Here is a 22,292-nt window from a genome sequence, read left to right as displayed (position 1 = left end):
TTTTCCAACATTCTGAACGCATGCTCCTTTTCATAAAAGTTTTTCGGTTGACTGCGTATCAACTCCCGAACACTGTCGATGACTACTGCGTGGTTATCCACAAACAGCATGCCTTCCAAGTCTGATTTAAGCCTTCCAAACAGGTAGAAATCACTTCTGGCCAAATCGGGACTGTATGGTGGGTGTGGCAGAGGGCCCCATTTAATTTGCTGAGGGTTGCCATAGTTGTTTTGGTTGTATGAGGCCATGCACTGTCTTGAATGAAGGCTACCTACCCACTTTCCACCTCTCTTCTGCTTGGATCGGATCTTTTTTCACTTGTGTTGTCTGGAGTTCTGAGTAATAAGCTGCAGTGAGTGTTCTAGCATCTAAGAAAGTCTACATGGATAACCCCCTGCCAGTCCCAAGAAAACGTTGCCATCACTTTTCCTACCGAACAGGTCCTCCGTGCTTTCTTGGGTCTGGGAGAATCGGTATGCCGCCACTCACGTGATGACTGCTGGGACTCATTCTCCACGTGCTCTCTTCCCTGTCTGAAGTACTTACACCACTCAAACCAGGATTGGCCAGGTGGGCCCAGCCCACCCTGTGGGTTTTTTCAGAGAAACCCATCAAAAAACCCACTCATAGTGTGGTTTTTTTCAGAAAATGTAAATTATTGCTTTAAATAATTGTGAGGTCTAGAATTGTAAACAGTTTGAAAAAACTTGTAAAATAAAGGCTTAGCCAAGCTTATAATACTCAAAATAATTAATGTGGTAGAAGTCACAGTGGGGTTTTTCAGGATATTATTCTCAAATCATGTTAGAAATATACTTTTAACAAAAATAATACGAACATATAACCAAGAAACAAAAATCAAAAGGGTCTGAAATATTTAGATAAAACATTGAACGAACAAAGCTTATAATTTTGAAATGTGGTAGCACTTTAGATATCAGTCACTTCCGTCTTTGGGCAAGCCACATAGTTTCACCTGTGACAATCAACTTTTACAATAATTTTTTCCATGTATAAAACATTACAAAGGAGAATTGAGTACATTTTATTGAAATGTCATGAAAGTAGAATAAAGCTAACTGTGGTTTAATTAAATCAAACACGTTTCAAATGATTAATTTCATTTCTCAAAATTTAGTATGTGTGCAAATGTTCTGTTTTCTTTCCAATGTCTTGCACTGAGACAGCGAGCCCTTCCTCCCTCCCTCCAGTTCAGTGCATTGATTGAAGGTAATGGGTTGCTTGCTCATGTACGATAAATGTTATTTGGGGTTAGGAGCTCTATACCCAAGAAGCCGAGCATGCTCATAATCTACCACAATTTCTTTTTTTCTTGAAAATAGGGGGTACTCAAGTAAATACAATTCATACGTATACTTTCATATTTTGACCATTTTTGACATTTTCAAACCTTTATAGAGACTACAATTTCGAGCTTTGTGCATAATACTTTCAGGAGCATTGTGACATTAGTTGCTCTGTAAATTCACAATAAAATTATCGAAACATAATACATGATTTAGGAGAAGCATGGGTGGGGTGGATGGGCAAAGAAAGACAAGTCATCTATTTAGTGACCATGATAACATGTTTCTGCAGATAGAAAACTTGACTGCAATGGTATTACATGTGAGTGAAATTGAACAATGTGTTTCAAGATGGTGAATGAAAAACTAACTTTTCTCAGGTTGCACGCATGCTCTATACCATGCTCTCTTTTTCCCCAAAACTGTCTACAATGCATTTTCGGAGTATAAGGAACTAAACTCAGTCATTAGCCCCGTCTAGTTCGCTGCACTTTTTGACTCTCTTTGCACTGAAGCATCTAGTTGGTTCTGCGGTGCAACACCGAGTCGTCTAGTTCGTTGATTTCGAGTCGCGTAGTGTATTTGGTGTATGGTCACGTGGTGCATGCTAACTAATCAAATGACCGTTTAAAGCAGCAGACAGGCATTTGTTGAATCTTCTGAACTTGAACATCGCTTTCCGTCTAGTTGGTTGAACGTCATTTCCTTGCACCACTCTTGCACCACCCTGACACTGGATACATCTGCACTGCATCGAGTGTCAAAAAGTGCAGCCAACTAGACGGGGCTATTGTAGATGTGTCGGTCTGCAATTTTGCAGTAAAACTTTTAAAATTATATTTCATAATTTAGGAGAGGAGTGGTGGTAAATTCGCAAACATACATTTTGCCATGAATGTAAAGCTTTTGAGTTGCAATTTTTAGAATTACAAGATAACTTAAGGGATTGTTGTCATATTGTATTTGAGAAAAATTTGTCACCGTGTTTAAAGATGGTGGACCATTTAACATGACTTGCGAGAGCTTTAAGTTATGCAAATATTTGAGGTTAGATTTTCTTAGATTAAGAAAGCCAAGTCTCAGCTACGTTTGGACATTGCTTGAGTTTGAAGATTTTAATAAGAACTTCGTAATATAGTGTGTGGTTTACGAAGGGTGAGAGAGTGACACCAATTTTGAGACCACGATATCTGTAGCAAATTTAGAGTTTTTAACCCTCCGTTGCTCGTGTGGCGTCTACGAGATGCCAGAGAGTCTATCAGTAATGATAACTTCTGAAACAAGGTAGCTTGGGTATTCCCCAGCCTGGTACCTTTCTGGTATGAGTAAATGATCATTCAGAACGAGCTACGACAGTTCAAGGTTGTGCGGTGGGAAGTTATTAGTGATATTGTCTGCACCGAGTCTCTCAGATGACATGCGAGTATTCGTGTTACAAAATCGTACATACAACATCTTTTATAAAACAAGAGTACATTTGTACCCAAAGCAAATAATGTGTTTTATCCAACTAAAAATGTAAGTTTTTGTTGTGTATTGCTAGAATTTTGTATTTTTTTTTATTAAAGATGTAGGTTTTCTATTTGTTTAGCAAATATATTGGTTTGAAAAACAATTCTGTTCATGCTTCAGTTCATCTGAACCACAATAATCCACAAAAAAATATGTTTTCAATGCAGGTCATTGTGTGAGTCTGTCAAACGCCATGTGGGCATCGGTGTTAGGAAAATTGGCGCGAGCAAGGGAGGGTGAAGCTGAAAATCATGTCGCACCCAGGGAATGATTTTGTTTTGCATTTGTTGAGATGGTGGATGAAAAATTTATTTTTTATATTCTGAGGCAGCTCCAAATTCTGATACCACTTTCAAATATGTGCGTAAAATACATTTTGGACATTAGGAAAAAATACTTAAATATTTTAGGGCATTTCTTAAGATATTGCGTGACAAATACTTTTTTTTTTAAAACAATATAGTGCATATGTATGTTGATATCCAAAAGGGGGCCACTAATGTTTTGTACATGGAAACTGTTAGTTTCATAACAACCATTTGGATGAAATCAGTCAAGACAATTAAATATGTCAGCCTTATAATTTTGGCATGGTTAATACACGGAAGAGATATTTAAACTTGAAACATCGACAAAAATAATGGGAAAACAAAACTGTGAACAAACTGTATTGAAGCGTATTTAAAAGTGTGTGTGCAGGTACCGTATGTTGTATAGTAGGTAAAGGTAGACTTCCCCGTGCATGTAGCACCGTGCCATGAAGGCACATTCAGGGGATATGGGGTAGGGCCCGACATATTCTTGATCTCGGCCATTTTGGAGGTGATGTGATCACAACCAAACTCCGGCTGCCTCCCCCCCCCCCCCGACCCATTCATTTGAGGCTGGGTGAGTTCCAGAGCTGCTTTTTGCAGGGACAAGACTGGAAAAATTCCGACCTTAGATCACACACCCCAATATTCGAACCCGGGTCTTCTGCATGGCAGTCAGCCAGCCTGTCTACTTTTTTTTACATTTGTAATAAAAGTAATACCCCTTAGCAGTTGTATCCCCCTTTTTCTCTCTATTTTTTCTGTATTATAAACGGGACAAACATCCACATCTGAACCAGGATTCAAACCCAGGACCCCTGGCATTGCAGTATGCTGTGCTAACCACTCCACCACGGAGGTTGACTAAACCATCACAGCTATCAAGTATTAGTATAGGATTGCCAATGCGCAACACTGGGAACTGATCACAGATCTATTAACTGTTACACCATCCAGCAAAAGTAGAATCAAAATATTGGTCAAAGTTTTCAGAACATAGTATTTTAGATCATTTAATCATTTGTCCCGCACTGTGGCTGTGTGGTCATGCTTTGGGCTCTGGCTATGGGGTTGTGCAGGTTTGAGTCTCCTGAGATTTCAGCCTGTGTATGAGACTGGTGAACACTCACCATCATGATTAAATTGGGGAGCTACGAATAAGTAGAGTTACCCGGTCATGAAAACCTACGACGATGCTGGGGATTTGTCGTGCTGAACACATGTCACCGGGGATTTGTCGTGCTAAACACATGTCACCCTGTAACTGGTTGGATGATCTTCCACCTCAAGAGTAGGATCAGGTGATCAGGGAGGTCTGGGCCCTCAATGGTCTATTGCAACACAGGTTATGTATGTTTTTACTTTAATCATTTCAAGGTGTGAGACCTCGATTGTCAATTCTCAACCATGTTAACAGAAAATATTAATAGTTTTTGATTTATTGAACTAAAACAATACAAATTGAATGTTTCATGATATTACTATCAGGAAAAAATGTATTTGATTTTTAAAATATATATATTTATAAACTTAACCTGAAAAAAAAAACAGTTTTGCCTGGGCTTTATCGGGTTTTATCTGCAAAAAAACAGGCATCATGGCAACCCTGACTCAAACACACGGGTTCGTGAGAGACACTCTTCCCCATACTGTTGTTTGAGTCTCTGCAAAATTTCAGATGGCTGGACATTTTCTCCCAAAGACAAATTTGATCACAATGTGTTGTTCCACACTCCACTGCACCTTCTGTTCGTTCATTACTCTAGCAACACTCAGACATGACCGAGCAGGTTCTAACCTGCGTGGGAGGGAGTGTGCTGGTTGTGGCTCTATTCTCCCAAGGACACACAACTGCTGCACATGGCAGGTTGTTTGAAAAAAATCAGTCCCAGCCATATTTGAATGACCTAGTATATGATTGTGTTGAAAGATTCGGGTGATATCATTCAATGGACATTTCATATTTACTGGCTGATGAGGTGAAATAGTTTTTCAAATGGAAGAAATTTAGTCATTTCTCACAAAGGTAAGCCTTATTTTCTCTTATTTTTTTGTCATTAAAACTAAAATTTGTCTCAGTTTTCCAGAAGTAAAACAATGTGAAAATCTTAAGCATAGATGGAACGTAAAAATAACACCGATTTAAAATTAATAACACGGAATTTAGCCCTAAACCGTGAAAAATAACACCAAATTGCAGTAAAAAGAAATAACATCGAAATTTAGGGAAAAATAAAACTAAAACTTCACGTCTCTACTAATTACTGTACAAAGTGTTGTGTTAATCAATGCTTGAATCTGCAGCTGTTTCAGTTTTAGTTTTATTTGGATTTGCATTCACTTCCCATTAAGATATTACTTTCTGGTCAAGCATGTAACTTTTCCTCTTTCTGTTCTCCATGGCTGACCAGAAGCACTGAAGGAACTACTGTTCTGTTTTTATTATGGAACATGGCAAACATCAGTCTCGATTACATACAAAATAAAATGGGTCTCACGTTCTGAACAACTGTGGCAAGTCTTTCTCCTTTGATTTCAAGTCGCGTGTCGATTCTCCGACACTGCCACACCGCACTCATCTTTCTAGCAACTCGAGACTGACCGCCGTCATGCCTGCCTAACCTGTTTTGTATTTGAAACTTGCCTTGTGCTTTTGTAATGACAAGAAATGTATACTTCTGTAACATTGTTGTAGCTTGGTTACGTACAAATCAACTGTATTTTATAAAAAATAGTACTGTAATACCGAATTGTGTATAAATGCATTGTGTACAAATAAGATTTAATTAAAACATTTTTAAATTCTATTTTGCCGTGACCTACAGTAATTTACACATAAAACCGAATTATGCATAACTGAGTGTATGTGTATGTGTTTGGTATTATTACATTTTGTAAATATGTATTTCTGACAAGGGTCAATGAGTAAATGAACCCACAAAACGATGCATTGTTGCAACGATGCATCTCATCTTTACAGAGCTTGCCGCTGTGGCGGATTGGTTAGCATTCGGGTTCCAATCCTGGCTTGGGCATGGATGTTTGTGAGTGTCAATTCATCACCCATCCCCATCTTTGCAAATTAGCCAAAAGTGGCACAAAAGGCGAAGTAAAATTAAGCAAATCAATAAATCAACTTGACAGATTTTGATCAGCGACAAGTGATCAGATGTTTCAAATATGAGAGAAATATTGAGAAGCGAAGAGCGAGGCGATCATGTCATCCCCCCCCCCCCATGTTGAAAATTGAGATCATGCCTCTTCAACCTCCTCTAAAACTAAGGGATCACTCTTCCCAAAGTAACATTAAATCATCCGTGAACACAAGAGTAATTGGTGATTTACCAGCCCCGGACACGATGTCTAAAACTAACTGTGAAGCTGTAATGTAAAATCAATCTTGTCTCTTGGGGCCTCCCCGATGGCGCAGTGGTAGCGTCGTTGCCTTGTAATCAGGGGGTCCCGGGTTCGATACCTGGTGGAGGCACATAGTGGTTCCGATCCCACTTTAAACTGTAGGTCCACTCCCGATTAGCCTTAGTGTGCATAAAGTGGACTTAAAACACCAACTCAATGAATCAATCAATCTTGTCTCTTGTCTTTTAAAAAAGAAAATATAAATTAGTAAACAAAATGTAAGATTAGAATGACAACTTACCAGTCTCTTGCTTCTACATCAGGCGATTGACTTCAGTACAGAAATATTCCGACGTAACTTTGCTTTCGACATATAGACTTTCGGCAAATAATTTCTAAAAAAAAAAAAAATGCATTCTATCCCTTGGTGTGGAAGGAAATCCAAACCCATCGCTACACTTTCCAGAAAGTAAGTGCATCAACTGTCGCTCAAAGAAAATTATTCCCTTGCCGTGTTCCCTAATTAAAATACGTATATTGTGCTCCTCAAGAATGTGTGAAGTCATTGTAATGGTTCACAATAAAGTTTGAATGCCTAACATGAATGGTGGATTATTTTAAGAATATTATTGAAATGCAAACACATATACTTGATGTTAACTATGAGGGCTAGTCAAAAAAGAGTGAGAATGATTTTTTTTTATATATTACACAGTCAACATGCAGCGGTGAAACAAGTTTGCGCGAGAAAAATGTGTCTAGTGGAATCGGCAGATAAAATTGCAAGTGTGTATGCGCATGCATCTGGCAACACTGTGCAAACAAAATACGAATGGTCAGGAGTCGCATATGAAAAATGGAGTAAGTTCGTGAGGGGCAGTATGCGGCTTTGAAATTTTGCGTTCGTCTGCAGAAATCCGCCATGAAAGCATACAAAATGTAGCAGCAGGCATGCAGCGAAGATGTCCTTCCACAATCAACCGCATTTCGGTGGTTCAAACAGTTTAAGGAGGGCTGTGTTTTGACCACAAAGCAGGGTGGTCCAGGCGCTCCGGACACTCCGGCCACCGCAGTGAACGAGATTATGGTTAACACAGCTGACTCCATTGTTCGGGAAGATCGACGAATAACAATAGATGAACTGGCGGACGTGTTACACGTTTCCCATGGTAATTTGTTCGCCATTCTGCACGATGGCTCACACATGAGATGCATATGTGTGAAGCAAGATGGGTGCCGAGATTGCTAACATCTGAACAGAAGCAGGTGAGAGTGGAGGTGTGTCGGGAGCTTCGGCTTCTGGTAGCGGAGCATGGCGAGGCCTACCTGAATTCCATCGTAACTAGCATTTTATAGGTTTGTCGCGTGTTACTCACAAATCCAGAATATAAAAAAGGAAAGTTAAAAATTTGTACTTACGTATGTGAGTATAGTGCTCTTATTGTAGAACGACGTTTCAGAGATTGACTATCTCTTTCCTCAGGTTCGTATAAAAACTAAGTACTTGGCATAGTACTGCGTCAAAAATGTAATATGAGGATTGTGGTTAAGGGTTGGTTAGGGTACATTTAAAATATTAAGTTTTTGCTATTAGAAGTACGTAAAAACCAAGCCGTTCCCTAATAAAACTTGTACAGTAGACCTATTCACAGGTAAAAAAGTTAAAATTCTAAAAAACCTGCATAAATCACAATGCAACCTGCAGGTTTGGCCTTTCCTACCCAACTGTGCTTATCCATCCACATGAAGGTCAATTCACAACGAATATTTCCCCTCCCCTTAATTTTCTCGTTTCCCCTTATTACATCACAAATCCAACGTGAATTCACGTTCCTCTCTTGCAGCTTGCATAACTTCCGGAGTGACGTGGAAACCTATATTGGGTTCAATCTTCCAGGCTTTATCCCATTTTTTGAGGAAATTGATCCACCCTTCTTCCAAATTTCCTTCGTCCCTATTAAGATTATTCTTCCCCCCCCCTACAAATACTCGCTGTTTCATACACGTTTCTTCCTAATTTCCTCCCCTCTTTTCTGATGGGGTGGGCGGGAGATTGTTTACTAAGGTGGCTGTTAGAAAAAGGAATAGACATCCTAACTGCTTGGGAATATGTACGATGGTATAACCTTGTAACGGAATATAATTTTTTCTATGTCAATGAAAGTATTTATAGACAAAAAGAAGGCTTGGTGATGGGAAACCCCATTTCGGGTATAGTAGCGAGCATTTTTATGCACTTCATTGAGAAGGCAGCTTTGGAAAAAACAGGAATGGGTATTAAATATTATGGGAGATACGTTGATGATATCTTGATTATAGGAAAGGGGGTAGCACTGAACAAGGTTTTTGAAGAATTAGAAAAACAAGATGAAAGAATAAACTTCACTAGGGAAAACTTAAGGGATGGAATAATCAATTTCCTGGATCTTAGTATCTTGAAAGAAGGGAATAGGATTAGAACAGGAGTACATCATAAACCCCTATCGGGGAACTTATATATTAACAAGGAATCGGCGCACCCCGAAATAACAAAGAAAAACGTATTCCTTAACTTTTTTATTAGGGCCGGTAGACTATGCAATAATGAAAAAGAAAAAGACAACGGAATTCGGTGGATAAGAAAAACAGGATTAAAAAACGGATACACAAATAGAGAAATGGATAAGATAGCGGAGAGAGCACGGAAAATTATTAGGAAAGAAGGGGATCAAAAAGAAGGGGAAAAAATCGAAAATAGGAGGGTAAAGTACGTTGGCATCCCTTACCATCAATCCGTATCGGAAAAAATCGGAAAAATAACGAGAGATTTTGGAATCGTTTGCGGGATGAAAGCACCAAAGAATGTAGAAAAATACTTCACCGATTATAAGAAAGGAAAGACAACTAGGGAAATACCGGAAAAACAGAAGGGGGTTTATCGAATAGAATGCCAATGCGGGAAGGAGTACATAGGACAGACGGGCCGAAATATGGGTAAAAGATGGAGCGAGCATGAAAAGGACATAAGGGAAAAAGTTCCCAAAACGGGTCTCTCAGAACACATTTTGGAAAGTGGGCATAGAATCGCAAAAAAAGAGATAATCAGAAAAGAGGGGAGGAAATTAGGAAGAAACGTGTATGAAACAGCGAGTATTTGTAGGGGGGGGGGGAGAATAATCTTAATAGGGACGAAGGAAATTTGGAAGAAGGGTGGATCAATTTCCTCAAAAAATGGGATAAAGCCTGGAAGATTGAACCCAATATCGGTTTCCACGTCACTCCGGAAGTTATGCAAGCTGCAAGAGAGGAACGTGAATTCACGTTGGATTTGTGATGTAATAAGGGGAAACGAGAAAATTAAGGGGAGGGGAAATATTCGTTGTGAATTGACCTTCATGTGGATGGATAAGCACAGTTGGGTAGGAAAGGCCAAACCTGCAGGTTGCATTGTGATTTATGCAGGTTTTTTAGAATTTTAACTTTTTTAACTTTTTTACCTGTGAATAGGTCTACTGTACAAGTTTTATTAGGGAACGGCTTGGTTTTTACGTACTTCTAATAGCAAAAACTTAATATTTTAAATGTACCCTAACCAACCCTTAACCACAATCCTCATATTACATTTTTGACGCAGTACTATGCCAAGTACTTAGTTTTTATACGAACCTGAGGAAAGAGATAGTCAATCTCTGAAACGTCGTTCTACAATAAGAGCACTATACTCACATACGTAAGTACAAATTTTTAACTTTCCATCGTAACTGGTGACGAGAGTTGGTTTCTCAAAAGCAAGCGGCTGAGCACAGTCTGGAAATCACCCAGTTCTCCGATGCTAAAGAAAGCCAAAGCTGTTCCGTCGGCGAATAAGGTAATGGTGATTTCCTTCTTCTACTGCCATGGAATGGTCTACCAACATGAAGTGCATACCACAGTTACTGAGCAGTATTACGGGACAGTTTTGAAGACCCTGGCTGAACACATCCGTCGAAAACGCCCTGAGCTGCATCCATCTGGTCAGCGCCTACATCAGGATAATGCATGCCCTCATGTTTCCAATGTTGTTGCCCAATATCTGGCTTGACAAAACATTGAATGTATCCTGCACCCTCCATACAGCCTGCATCTTGCTCCATGTGACCTTTTTTGTTCCCTCGTCTGAAATGAGAGCTGCGGGGCAAGCATTTCGACTCGTCAACGGCCGTTCTGAAGAAGGCGGAGGCTGTTCTGAAGATGATGTCAAAAGACAGATTCCAGCATGTCTTCCAGGACTGGCAGACACGTTGGGCAAAGTGTATACAACTCGATGGGGACTACTTTGAAAAAGACCATATCAACCTGGACCCTGCAAATGTATTTCATAAGTAAAAAGTCATTCTCATTCTTTTTTGACTAGCCCTCGTACATTTAAGCAAGAAGAGCAAATGTTTAAACAATTATGAAAATTTGGGAATAAAGCTAAATAAGTTTAATGGCTCTGCCATTGACAAAAATATATTTGGAGCATAATGATGCATTCAGGTCAACAATCATTAACACCACCATAGAAACAGGAAAAAATTAGTTTTCGTCTGTCTGAATTGCTTCAAGTCCGGGGATGGCAGGAGTGCAAATCTCTAGGAAGAATTCTTCTATATAGGTATTTACTACTGTTATAAATAATTTTTACAATGTTTTCATTCCAGTTTATGATATTACGAAGCGTTCATCATTCCTGAGTCTCCAGAGGTGGATAGATGAAGTTAGAAGATACACAGCTTCCAATGTGATACTGGTGCTAGTTGGTAAGGCAGACTTTTAATATTTTAAATTCAAATTAGTGCTTCTGAAAATGAACTCGTGTTTATATTTCTTACAATCAGAAGTGCCATAACATAATAACTGAAGATATTTTGGGGGATGAGAATCATATCTCCTTTAATCCTTGTAAAAATTTCATTAAGAATAAAATTTTCCTTTGCCAAGAATTTAATGAATATGTGTTGCTGCTCAACAGTCAGTGCCTTCCTCCCCGTCTCTCCCTGTATTATTATTATTATTATTATTATTATTATTATTATTATTATTAACTAGTACTAGTACAACTAGTATCAATGAGAAGCTGGTACATGAGCTTACATGACACTGCATGTCTTTCCATCCACTGTTCCCCGCATTCATGGAAACTATAAATTTGTATGTGTATATGTGTGTGTACACATAGAGAGTTGTTCGCTTTATATCCGACCATTTTTGACGGGTGCTCACCTTAAGAGATACCGCGCCGCCACCACCGATCATGTTCTATTGGACCCCCAGCATTGTGGACTATCACCCGACATCGTAGTTTCCATTGCAGCAAGCTCCGGCGCAGGACAGGCATGAGAATTCTGTCCCACTCCTCCCTGCAATCTTTCCATAGACCATCCAGAGTGCGCGGGGCGATGTTGAAGACAACGTTTCAACAGTCCAAATGCGCAAAAATCCATTGGACTGCCATCTGGGCTTTTCACAGGAGTGTCTTCAAACGGAATGACACGAATTCCAAATTCCTCTGTCATTTCCTGATAAAAATGTAGTGATGTTCTGGCGGTATGACTTGAAGCCTTGTCCATATGGATCATCACCTGGTTCGCGTCCATTCCATACAATTGTGGGATGTCTATCCGATAGATAGGTGTGAGAATGGAGTCTTGGAAGTATCTGGCATTCACCTTCACGTTTTTGTCCACCTTGCATATCATGAACTTACCCTCATATCCGAATCCCGTCACAACCATAAAGCCACGAGGGAAACTTTCCCTGCACTGACGAACAAAGTTGCTGCGCCCCTTGCCGTCAATGTCACGGTATGTGACACTTTGCTTGCAGCCCTTCTCCTGGTGGTTTTCGTGGGTGAATGTTTCGCAAGGAGAACCTGTTGTGTGTAACGGGCCACAATAGCTTTCGCAGTAGTCACCCCGAGTGTTTCACACTGCGTACGTATGAAAACTTAGCATGGAAAAGGGCCATTACGTAACCCTCCCAATACCGGTTGATTTTCGGCGCCATTTGATAACATTCACTACCAACACTCACGCACCTACAAGGTCAGACACAACACCCATAGTTCCAGCATGATACGCCAGGTGGCAGCACCGAATCGAAAATGGTCGGATATAAAGCGAACAACCTCTGTACATGTTTGAACATAACTCACAACCAAGTGAATTACTATCTTGATGGCCATAGAAGCTTGCATGTGGGTATCATCTTTTAACTCCACCGCTTAAAACATTGGTACAAATGTCGATTGATTGATTTGCTTTATTTTACTTCACTTCTTGTGCCACTTTTGGCTAATTTGCGAAGATGGGAATGAGTGACGATCTGATGAAATTGATGAATTGACACTCGCAAACATCCATGCCGAGGCCGGGATTCAAACCCAGGACCTCTGGCATCATAGCGCGATGTGCTAACCAGTCCTCCACAAGTACAAATGTTGAATCCATTTAACAAGAGCTGAAATCAAGAACCCCTCATCCAACTGAAAGCTTTGCAATACATCATTAACAGGGTCTCTACTCTCCGGGAATTCCTTTAATTGGGAGGGGGGGGGGGGTTATGTGTGAATTATTGGCTCTGGGAATTATGCATGAATTCTGCTTGGAATTTTTCTCTGTAGACTTGAAAAATTGCAACTTTCATTAATCCAAACCCCATTATGTGCACAGTGTGTCTACAAAGTTTTAAGACTGGCATTATTGTAACAAGATAAATGCTGCAATGTGCCATTTGGTACATGTATTTTGTAGTGTCGCATGTAGTGAGTGTCCGATTCGGTGCAATATTGAGTGAGTTACAGCTTTTATACTAGTGCAGTGTTTTGTACCCTTGTCATGCATTTGAAAACAAAACAACGAGTGGCGATTATGTTTTGTGTGAAACTCAGTAAAACCCCTTCAGAAACCGTTGAAATGCTGAAAACTGCTTACGGCAATGACACCTTTTGTCAATCCAGTGTTTTCATTTGGCATCGTGATGGTCAGAAAGATGTGGCAGTAATGTCGAAAAAGTTAGACAAAAACTGAATGAAAACTGGGCACAGTCAGGGATGATGATTGATTATTGCAGCTGTCTGTAGATCCATTTTGGAGTCCTTGCTAGAGAGATTACGACGAGTGAAACCAGAGCTGGTTGAATCTTGTGCTTGGTTCCTGCAGCACGGCAATGCGCCAAGCCACAAGGCAATTATTGTCCAACAGTGTTTGGCACCGAAACAAGTGATGTGTGTAAAGCATCCACTTTATTCGCCAGAATTGGCTTTGGCTAACTACTTTTTATTCCCCAAAATCAAATCCCACCTGAGGGGCCAACTTTTTGACACCATTTTGGAAATTGAAGAAGCTGTGACGAGGTATCTAAATAAAATCCCAAAAGAAGATGTCCGCAGGGGAGCACTTTACCTTTTTTTTTTTTTTTTTTAGATGTCCGCAGGGGCATCCAGCAATTGTACAGCCATGTCACTAAGTGTGTAGACTTAGGAGAGATGTACATCGAGGACTAACCAAGGCTTATGGCAAGTCTCACATATTTACATTTTTTTTTTTATCATGGAAGGAAAAGAAAAGAAAGCTGCATGGAAAATAAAATAGAATTATCTCAATCCGTTTGCTTTGTTAGTGTCCTTTGCATAACAATCTCTCTGACATACGGAAGATTATTTCAAGATATCTTGAAGTTGATTAGGTAAATTAGAAATTCTTATGCAGTTAACAATTTTTCGTAGAATACAATATCCCAAAACATTTGTGACCTGTGTTTGTACATGTATTTCTAATCTGAGTATGTGGAATGGAAAATGTAAACTCTGCACCTTATATTAAATATATAGATTGTTGAATTAAATTGAATTAGAATTTTTGGATACATTGGAATCGCACAGACCCTTTATATTGTTAATATATTTGTATGAGGGATGGGGGGGTGATAGACAGTAATATGTAAGCTTGAAATAGAGAAAACATTTGCTTTAACCCTTGAATATTTGGAAAGTTCTCCTTGAAAATCTGGAATTATACTTGAATTTTATAGTGGTTCTAGAGTGGCCACCCTGATTAAAAACCTCTTATCTTGTCTATCTGTGTTGCGAGGATGATTAATGAGTTTTTATTATATGTGAAGCTATGGGAAAATATTTTCCAGAAAATACCTCTTTTAGACATAACACTGGATACAGTCAGCAATTAAGTGTGACCTAAAACTAAAAATAATTTACCTACAATTGTTTTTGACCTTCCAGCATGATAATCAACGTTGGTATGCCTCAGTGGTTGATATCTCACTCTGCATTAAATGGACTATAAATAAAACTTAATTGCTGGATTAGAATTAAATATTACAAGGCATTGCTGCTGTAATCTATAATCTATGTCCTGTATTACTAATGCCTGTGCGGCATGCTTTCTTCTCCGTGAACTGAATTATTTTAATTCTTGTGTTGATTTTAATATTTTATCTATATTGTATGTGGAAGCACTTTTAAATAGAAGCATCGACTGGCTACTGAAAGCATCTGCTTGCATGTGTAGGATGCTTACACACAAATATGCCCATACAGCAACCAGTTGCCAACTTTATTTCCATACTATTATATTTGAGTAATCATTTGCTGCTGTTTCCAAGTTATTCCTCGATGCATGGCACAGCCTTTCACGTGGGGCACACACATGTGTGATTCAGATCAAAGTTCAAAGACCCTTCCCAACAACAGAACACCCAAGATACGATACCCCAAGCCCAACTGGATGCCTTTCCCGTACCATGCTTCCAACTTCACTAGACTTGCCAAGACTCAAGGAACACATCAAAATTGCGCGTGAACCAGCCAACCAGATGCGAGGACTCTGGATACAGAAGATACTTCATACAATATCAAGCATTCCCTCGGGTGTACAAGCAACATGTTGGTGCCACCAAAGATACGCTGGGAAATATATTAGGACAGAATGGGAAAGCAGCTGGAAGATATGAAAGAAGAAAATCCCAAGTCCGATCTCTCACAGCGCTGGAACACCACTGTAGTGCTCCACAAAACTGGTCCCCCTGTTGACAGTATTATTCAGGAAACTCATGCCCTCCTCCAGCAGAAGCCTTCTCTAAACCTGAATAATGGGCAAGCTCACTCCATAGGTGTTGCTGTGAAATAATAATAAAAGTGTTATTAAGCAGGTGAGGTTTAGCCTGGGGCTGTTTCTGCCACCTAACCCTTGTCAGTGTAATATTACATATATAAGCTGCACATAGAGTAGTAAGCTATATATAACTAACTAACTAACTCCCTAGCCTTCTTAAACCCGAAGGTTCATGGCTGCAGCAACACAGGCCTTCCATCTTTCCCTATCTTGAGCAAGTTCTATATACTCTTTTCCATCCCTACCGATTTCCCTTAGGTCCATCTCAACGTTGTCCCTCCATCTTCGTCTTGGCCTTCCTACAGGTCTCTAACCATCAGGTTTCCCAATAAGAATCCTGTAAACTCCTCTTTCCTCTCCCATTCGTGCCACATGGCCTGCCCACCTAAGTCTTCTTGATTTAATTATTCTAATAATATCTGGACATGAATACAAATTATGTAGTTCTAAATTATGTAACCTTCTCCACTCACCTGTCTCCTCGTCCCTTTTAGGTCCAAATATATTCCTAAGGATCTTATTTTCAAATACTCTCAATTTATTTTCCTCTTCCAATGTAAGGGACCAAGTTTCACATCCATATAATACTACAGGCAAAATTACTGTTTTGTATATATTAACTTTTAGTTTCTTAGATATTAAACGAGAAGACAAAAGTTTATGAAGAGAGAAGTAACATGCATTTCCTGAATTAACCCTACTTTTTATTTCCTCTTTAATATAATTTTCATTTGTTAATATTACTCCTAAGTATTTGAATTTGGAAACTGGTTCAAACGAGTTGTTATCAATAATTAGATTTTCATTATTACCTAACACTTGGTTTCGGCCTGTAAGCATATATTTAGTTTTCTCTTTGTTAACTTCCAAACCTATCTTTTTAGCAGTTTTGAAAAATATTTTAGCATTATTCTTAATTGTATTCACATCATCCCCTAATAAGTCTACATCATCTGCATATGCTAACAACTGAGTCACACCATTTAATTTTAGTCCTTCTTTAGTTTCTTTTACCTTCCTAACAGCATATTCTAAGGCAAAATTAAAGAGCAATGGAGATAATGCATCTCCTTGTTTTAACCCATCATGAATTGTAAATTTGTCAGACATATTAATACCCACACGAATTTTACTTTCTGTTTCACTGGTGCATATTTTTATCATACTAACAAGCTTCTTAGGTATTCCAAACTCTACTAATATATTATATAATTTATGTCTTTTGACCGAATCATATGCTTTTTTGAAATCAATGAATAGCTGATGGACATTTTGATTATATTCCCACTTTTTTTCAAGTGTCTGTCTGATGTGAAAAATTTGATCTGTAGTTGATCTGTTACGTTTAAATCCACATTGATAATCACCTATAATTTCATTAGCATATGGGGTTAGTCTTGTTAAAAGAATGTTAGACAATATTTTGTATGTTGTTGAGAGTAGAGAAATTCCACGGTAATTATTGCAGTTCATTTTATCACCTTTTTTAAACACAGGAACAATTATGGATTCTTTCCACTGTTGAGGGATTTCTTCTTTATTCCATATTAAACAAATTAATTTATGAATTTGACATATTAATGAATTTCCGCCATATTTAATTAACTCAGCTGGTATTAAATCAATGCCAGGTGCTTTAGCCTTTTAATAGCATCTTTAACTTCAGTCAAGTTAGGTTCTGGAACTAAAGGTTCTGCTATGTGGACTTCATTTACTTCTGATTTATCTCCTACATGGACATTTAAAAGGTCATTAAAGTAGTTCTTCCATCTATTTAGAATATCGCATGGGTCAGCTAGAAAATCACCGTCTTTATCTTTTATCAAGTTTACTTTAGGTTGCCACCCCTTTCTAAACTCATTTACACCTTTATATAAATCTCTGATATTTTTATTTTTGCTGTTTGTTTCAATTTCGTTAATTTTGCTTTCCAAGTAATCTCTTTTTTTACTTCTAAACGTGCGGTTAACTTCTCGCTTTATTCTATTATAATTGTTTAGATTTGTATCATCAGAGTTATTTAACCACCTAAGTCTAGCCTGATTTCTTATTTCTATTAGATTATGACATTCATTATCAAACCATGGCTTACTTTTTCTCAGTTTATGGTATCCTATACTTTCTTTAGCTGCTGATTCTATTGCATTACGTATGTGCTCCCAATTCTTATTTACGTCTGTTTCATTTATATCTTCATCATCATTTAAATCCTGCAAAACATCAAATCTATTTGACAGTTTAATTTGGTAATCTTTCTTAATTCTTTCATCAGTAAACTTTCCTGTATCAAATTTTAGAACTTTTAGATTTTGTTGCTTATGCTTTATCACTGAGAGTCTTTCTCTTAATTTAGCTATTACTAAATAATGGTCACTGGCACAGTCAGCACCTCTATGTGTACGAACGTCAATTATACTAGTATGCCTTCTCTTATCAATGAGAAAGAATATGATCTATCTGATTATGAGTTTTACCATCTGGAGAAGACCAAGTATATTTATGGATATCTTTATGTTTAAAAGTGGTACTTTTAACAATTAAATTCTTTGAGGTTGCAAAAGTAATCAATCTTATACCATTTTCATTACTTAATTCATGAAGACTTTCTTTACCAATCGTGGGTTTAAATGTCTCTTCTTTGCCAATCTGTGCATTACAGTCACCTAACAGAATTTTCATATCATACTGAGAAAATTTATCAAAGACCTGTTCTAACTCTGTATAAAAATCATCTTTAGTATTATCATCTTTATCTTCCGTTGGTGCATGTATGTTTATTAAAATAATTTTACACCACCTACCCTGTAAAACTGCATATGATATCCTATCATTAAAAAATTCTACTGTTTTAAGAGCCGAGATAATTCTATTATTTATGAAAAAGCATGTTCCAAAATTATGATTTTCAGTACCACCATAGAAAAAAGTATAATTTTTAGTTTTTCAATTCCCTTCTCCTGGCCACCTAACTTCCTGGACAGCTACTACATCTAATTTATACTTCACTATCTCATTAACTGTACACTGAAATGCACCAGGCTCAGAACATTCCAGGTGCCTAATTTAATATCCTTATTCCTAATGTAGATCTTATTTTTAGTCCAGGGACCTCCCAAAGTAGTCCCCACCCGGAGATCCGAACGAGGGACTATTTTACCTCCGGAATATTTTACCTTGGGAACATCCATGGCCTGTTTCTGTTTCTGTTTCTTGACATGTCTTTTTACAGTGCAGAGTTGTCAGCTCTACGCCTAACCCCCAATATGAATGGAGGAACTACTACACAAGACAAATACAAACACATTAGGCAGCACAATTACTACACAAGATGAACACAAACACATTAGACAGCACAACTACTACACAAGACACACACAAACACACCACAACTACTACACAATATAAACATAAACAAACTACACACCACAACTACTACACAATATAAACAACAATGCACTCAAAATTAGATAAAAGATAAATCAAAAGCGTAAGCCTCTCAGGGCATTTTGCAAGCATTAATAATTATATATTAAAGAATATGGCTATTACGCAGGATCGCTAAATGTGATGACCACGCAGGGTTGTTACACCCTAATTATTACGTATTCATCCAAACTATTACTGGAGTTCGAAATGGAACAGGAAGAGAAAATACGTTTCTTGCATGTAATGAAGAGAAGGAAGGGAGAGAGGGAAAGGTACCGAGACCACATGGCATCAGAATAAGTGTGTGCAGCAGGGATGTTCTGTGACAAAAAAAAAAGAAAAAAAAAAGGGATATGAGTGAAGAGGCGAAAATAAATTTGGTAAGGAACATGCAAGATAGAATAGAGGAAAAATATGCACAAAAGGACGTGAAGAGGAAAGACAAATACATAGCCTATGGGAGCAACTGGAAAAGAATGCCTACGAGAAGGAAGACAGACACAATTAACAGAAGGAAAAAAAAGAAGAAAAAGGATGTGGTTTGGCATATGGAGTATGGGAGAGGCCACAGATAAGATATGCAAAGTCCTAAGGAAAGTGAGCATAAGGACATACAGAAAGGCAGGATGCACAGTTTTAAGCAGGCAATAGGAAGGTATTGTCTGAGGTGAATTGCAAACATGTGATAGTCTATCCATAGGGGAAGAAAGAAAAACGAGAGAGGCTGAAAGACAGGTTGAAACAACACACAGATGACGCGAGACTAGAAAGACAAAAATGTGATATTCAAGCACACCAGTGAAACGTGACAATAGAATAGAGGTAGGAGAAGGAGAAGAATGAAATAACGTGGAAATGGAAGGAGGCCAAAGATATAGAAAAGAAGAAGAAGACCTAATGTACTGGAACGGGGGACTCGAGATCAACAAAGAATGGAAAGGATAAGAAAAAGGAAGAAGGAGAGAGGAGGACAGGCAGGGAGAGGAATGCCAGAAAAGGAATCTGTCCACATCCAGATGTGAGGGGAATGATACTTCTGCTGAACATGTCAAGTTATATTCCATTTAAAATTTCTAAAGCTATATATAAAATAATATAAATACATATATACTTGTAGGAAATACACAAAATTAACATATAACAGATGGTAAACCATACAGGTCCATTGCTCAGTTCAAACCATGGTTACTTAATGTCAGTGGTACGAAGAATACATGTAATTGTATTAATTAACAGACTGAGAACAAGCCATTTGTGTACTAAAATGCATGGAAACTTTGAATTGTAAACAACAATAGATGTGAATGTGGCTTGGAAAAGTTCTGATGTGCAACATAAAAAATATTGGAATGCCCAAAATATAACAGGGACAGATATATTTTATGCAAAAGACCACATAAAGATACAGTTTCCAGTAAATTTTACAAGTTTGGTATTGAATCCAGATGTTTGACTAGGATGTAGTTGGTATTGAATCCAGATGTTTGACTAGGATGTAGTTAGCATTTTTAAACAAAGTATAAAATACAATTGTAAATTTTCTGCTTTATTTCCAGGAAATAAGTGCGATTTAGAGAGCATGAGGGAAGTTGAATTTGCCGAAGCTGAGGCTATGTGTGAGTACATTCCTGAGATAATGTTTGTTCTGGAAACATCTGCAAAAGAGAACACAAATATTGAAGATCTTTTCATGTGTTTAGCTACTGAATTGAAGGTCAGTGTTTTAAATGTGTAGTGTTAAGTTTTTTATTCTAAATTAATTAAAATTATAGTCTATTAATTTTTCTTTTTCTTTTTTTTTGTGAATTTTCATTTGCAATGTTGCTTGTTTTACTTTCAAATTAATAAATATAATCAAAATTGAATTTCAGTATGAATTTTAGTGGTGACATGGCCACTATTCCATTTAAAATTTCTAAAGCTGGAATTGAAACATGCATAGTACCATAATGGACATTTCTGCTTTTTTTTACATCTGCTTTAAAATCTGCAACCTAGGAAAGCCGTACACTTTCATTTCTGTACATGCAATTTATGGTGTAAATTAGTTTTCCAAAGTTGTAAGAAAACAAGATCCGCTATGTTGATATGTCACACTAGAACCTGGTTTGTCTTCTGCTCTTGAGAATTCATTGTGTGGAGAGAGAACATATATGGCAGAAAACCATCTGTGCACATTTAAAGTACTCAAATATTTGTAGATTGAGTAATAGTGAGTGGGAATGTTAAGTTTTGTAATAATCACCATGCTAGTGCATATCCCTATTCTCTACATATAAGACAAATTATGTAAATTCCTAAATAGAAACAGATCTTATGGTTGCATCTCTTCATAGAGACAATATAGCTTCCAAAAATTCATTGCTGATCTTTTCTGGGGGGGGGATTAATGCAAATCATATAAATATCAAGAGTTACAATAAATTGTAATACAGAAAAAAATGAGATGATAGTTCGATATTGAACTATATATACTTCATATTTTCACTTTATTTAACAAGATCCATTTCTAGCAATTGATATGTCTGCCTCTGTGGTGGAGTGGTCAGTGCATCGTGCTATGAAACCAGGGGTGTCAGGTTCGAATCCTGGCTAGGACATGGATGTTTGTGTATGTTTGAAATGTGAAAGACCGAGAATATAGTAAAAATTGGTGAGTGTGAAAGTTGAGAAAATGGTGAATACGACCGCATAGGGGTATTCCTTTTCAAGAAAAAGAAAACTTTATTTGTAACCACCTATAAAATATAAGATCACTACAAATTGTAACTACACTAAGTATAGCAGAAGGCTCATTAACATATTAGAGGTCTTGTTGTCTCAATGATTAAAACATGTTTTGAGGTACTGCCAATAATTTTGTTTATTACATAAATGTTCAATAAATTCTTAAATCTGTGCTCATAAATATTCATTACAATGCAATTACAAAGCATGGGCATTATTTAGCAATGGACAACCATGGTATAAGTATAATGAAATAACATTTCAACTACTACTTGTATCTTATGAACTAAGACTAATGACATAGACCAACCAACCTAGTATATGTCCACTCTGCGGCTGCTGTTTTCATCACTCTGTACAGCCACTGTACACCAATCACTCCTGCTTCTAGAGTCCTTTTCACGTTCAGAAGACACAATGGGCTCTTATGGGCAATGCTTTTCTTATGGGAAATACGAGCGCGCTGTTGTGAAATTTCTGGATTTACAAATTTAGCTTAAGTAAAATCGGTACCTGCAGTT

At 37.8% G+C, this 22,292-nt stretch overlaps 1 protein-coding gene across 1 annotated transcript in view; it reads left to right on the top strand.

The window, feature by feature from the left end:
• Positions 1–22,292, top strand: part of Rab19 (RAS oncogene family member Rab19) — a 59,067-nt gene that overhangs the window by 9,542 nt on the left and 27,233 nt on the right. The window contains exons 3-4 of the mRNA XM_083131449.1: positions 11,149–11,247; positions 20,601–20,758. Coding sequence (XP_082987575.1) covers positions 11,149–11,247; positions 20,601–20,758 — 257 coding nt within the window. The remainder of the gene's footprint in view (positions 1–11,148; positions 11,248–20,600; positions 20,759–22,292) is intronic.

The sequence above is a fragment of the Lepisma saccharinum genome, chromosome 1 (assembly GCF_977018435.1).
Source record: "Lepisma saccharinum chromosome 1, izLepSacc3.1, whole genome shotgun sequence".
Lineage (NCBI taxonomy): Eukaryota > Metazoa > Arthropoda > Insecta > Zygentoma > Lepismatidae > Lepisma > Lepisma saccharinum.
Note: the sequence above shows the minus strand (reverse complement) of the source record. Positions and strands in the feature narration are given on the sequence as shown.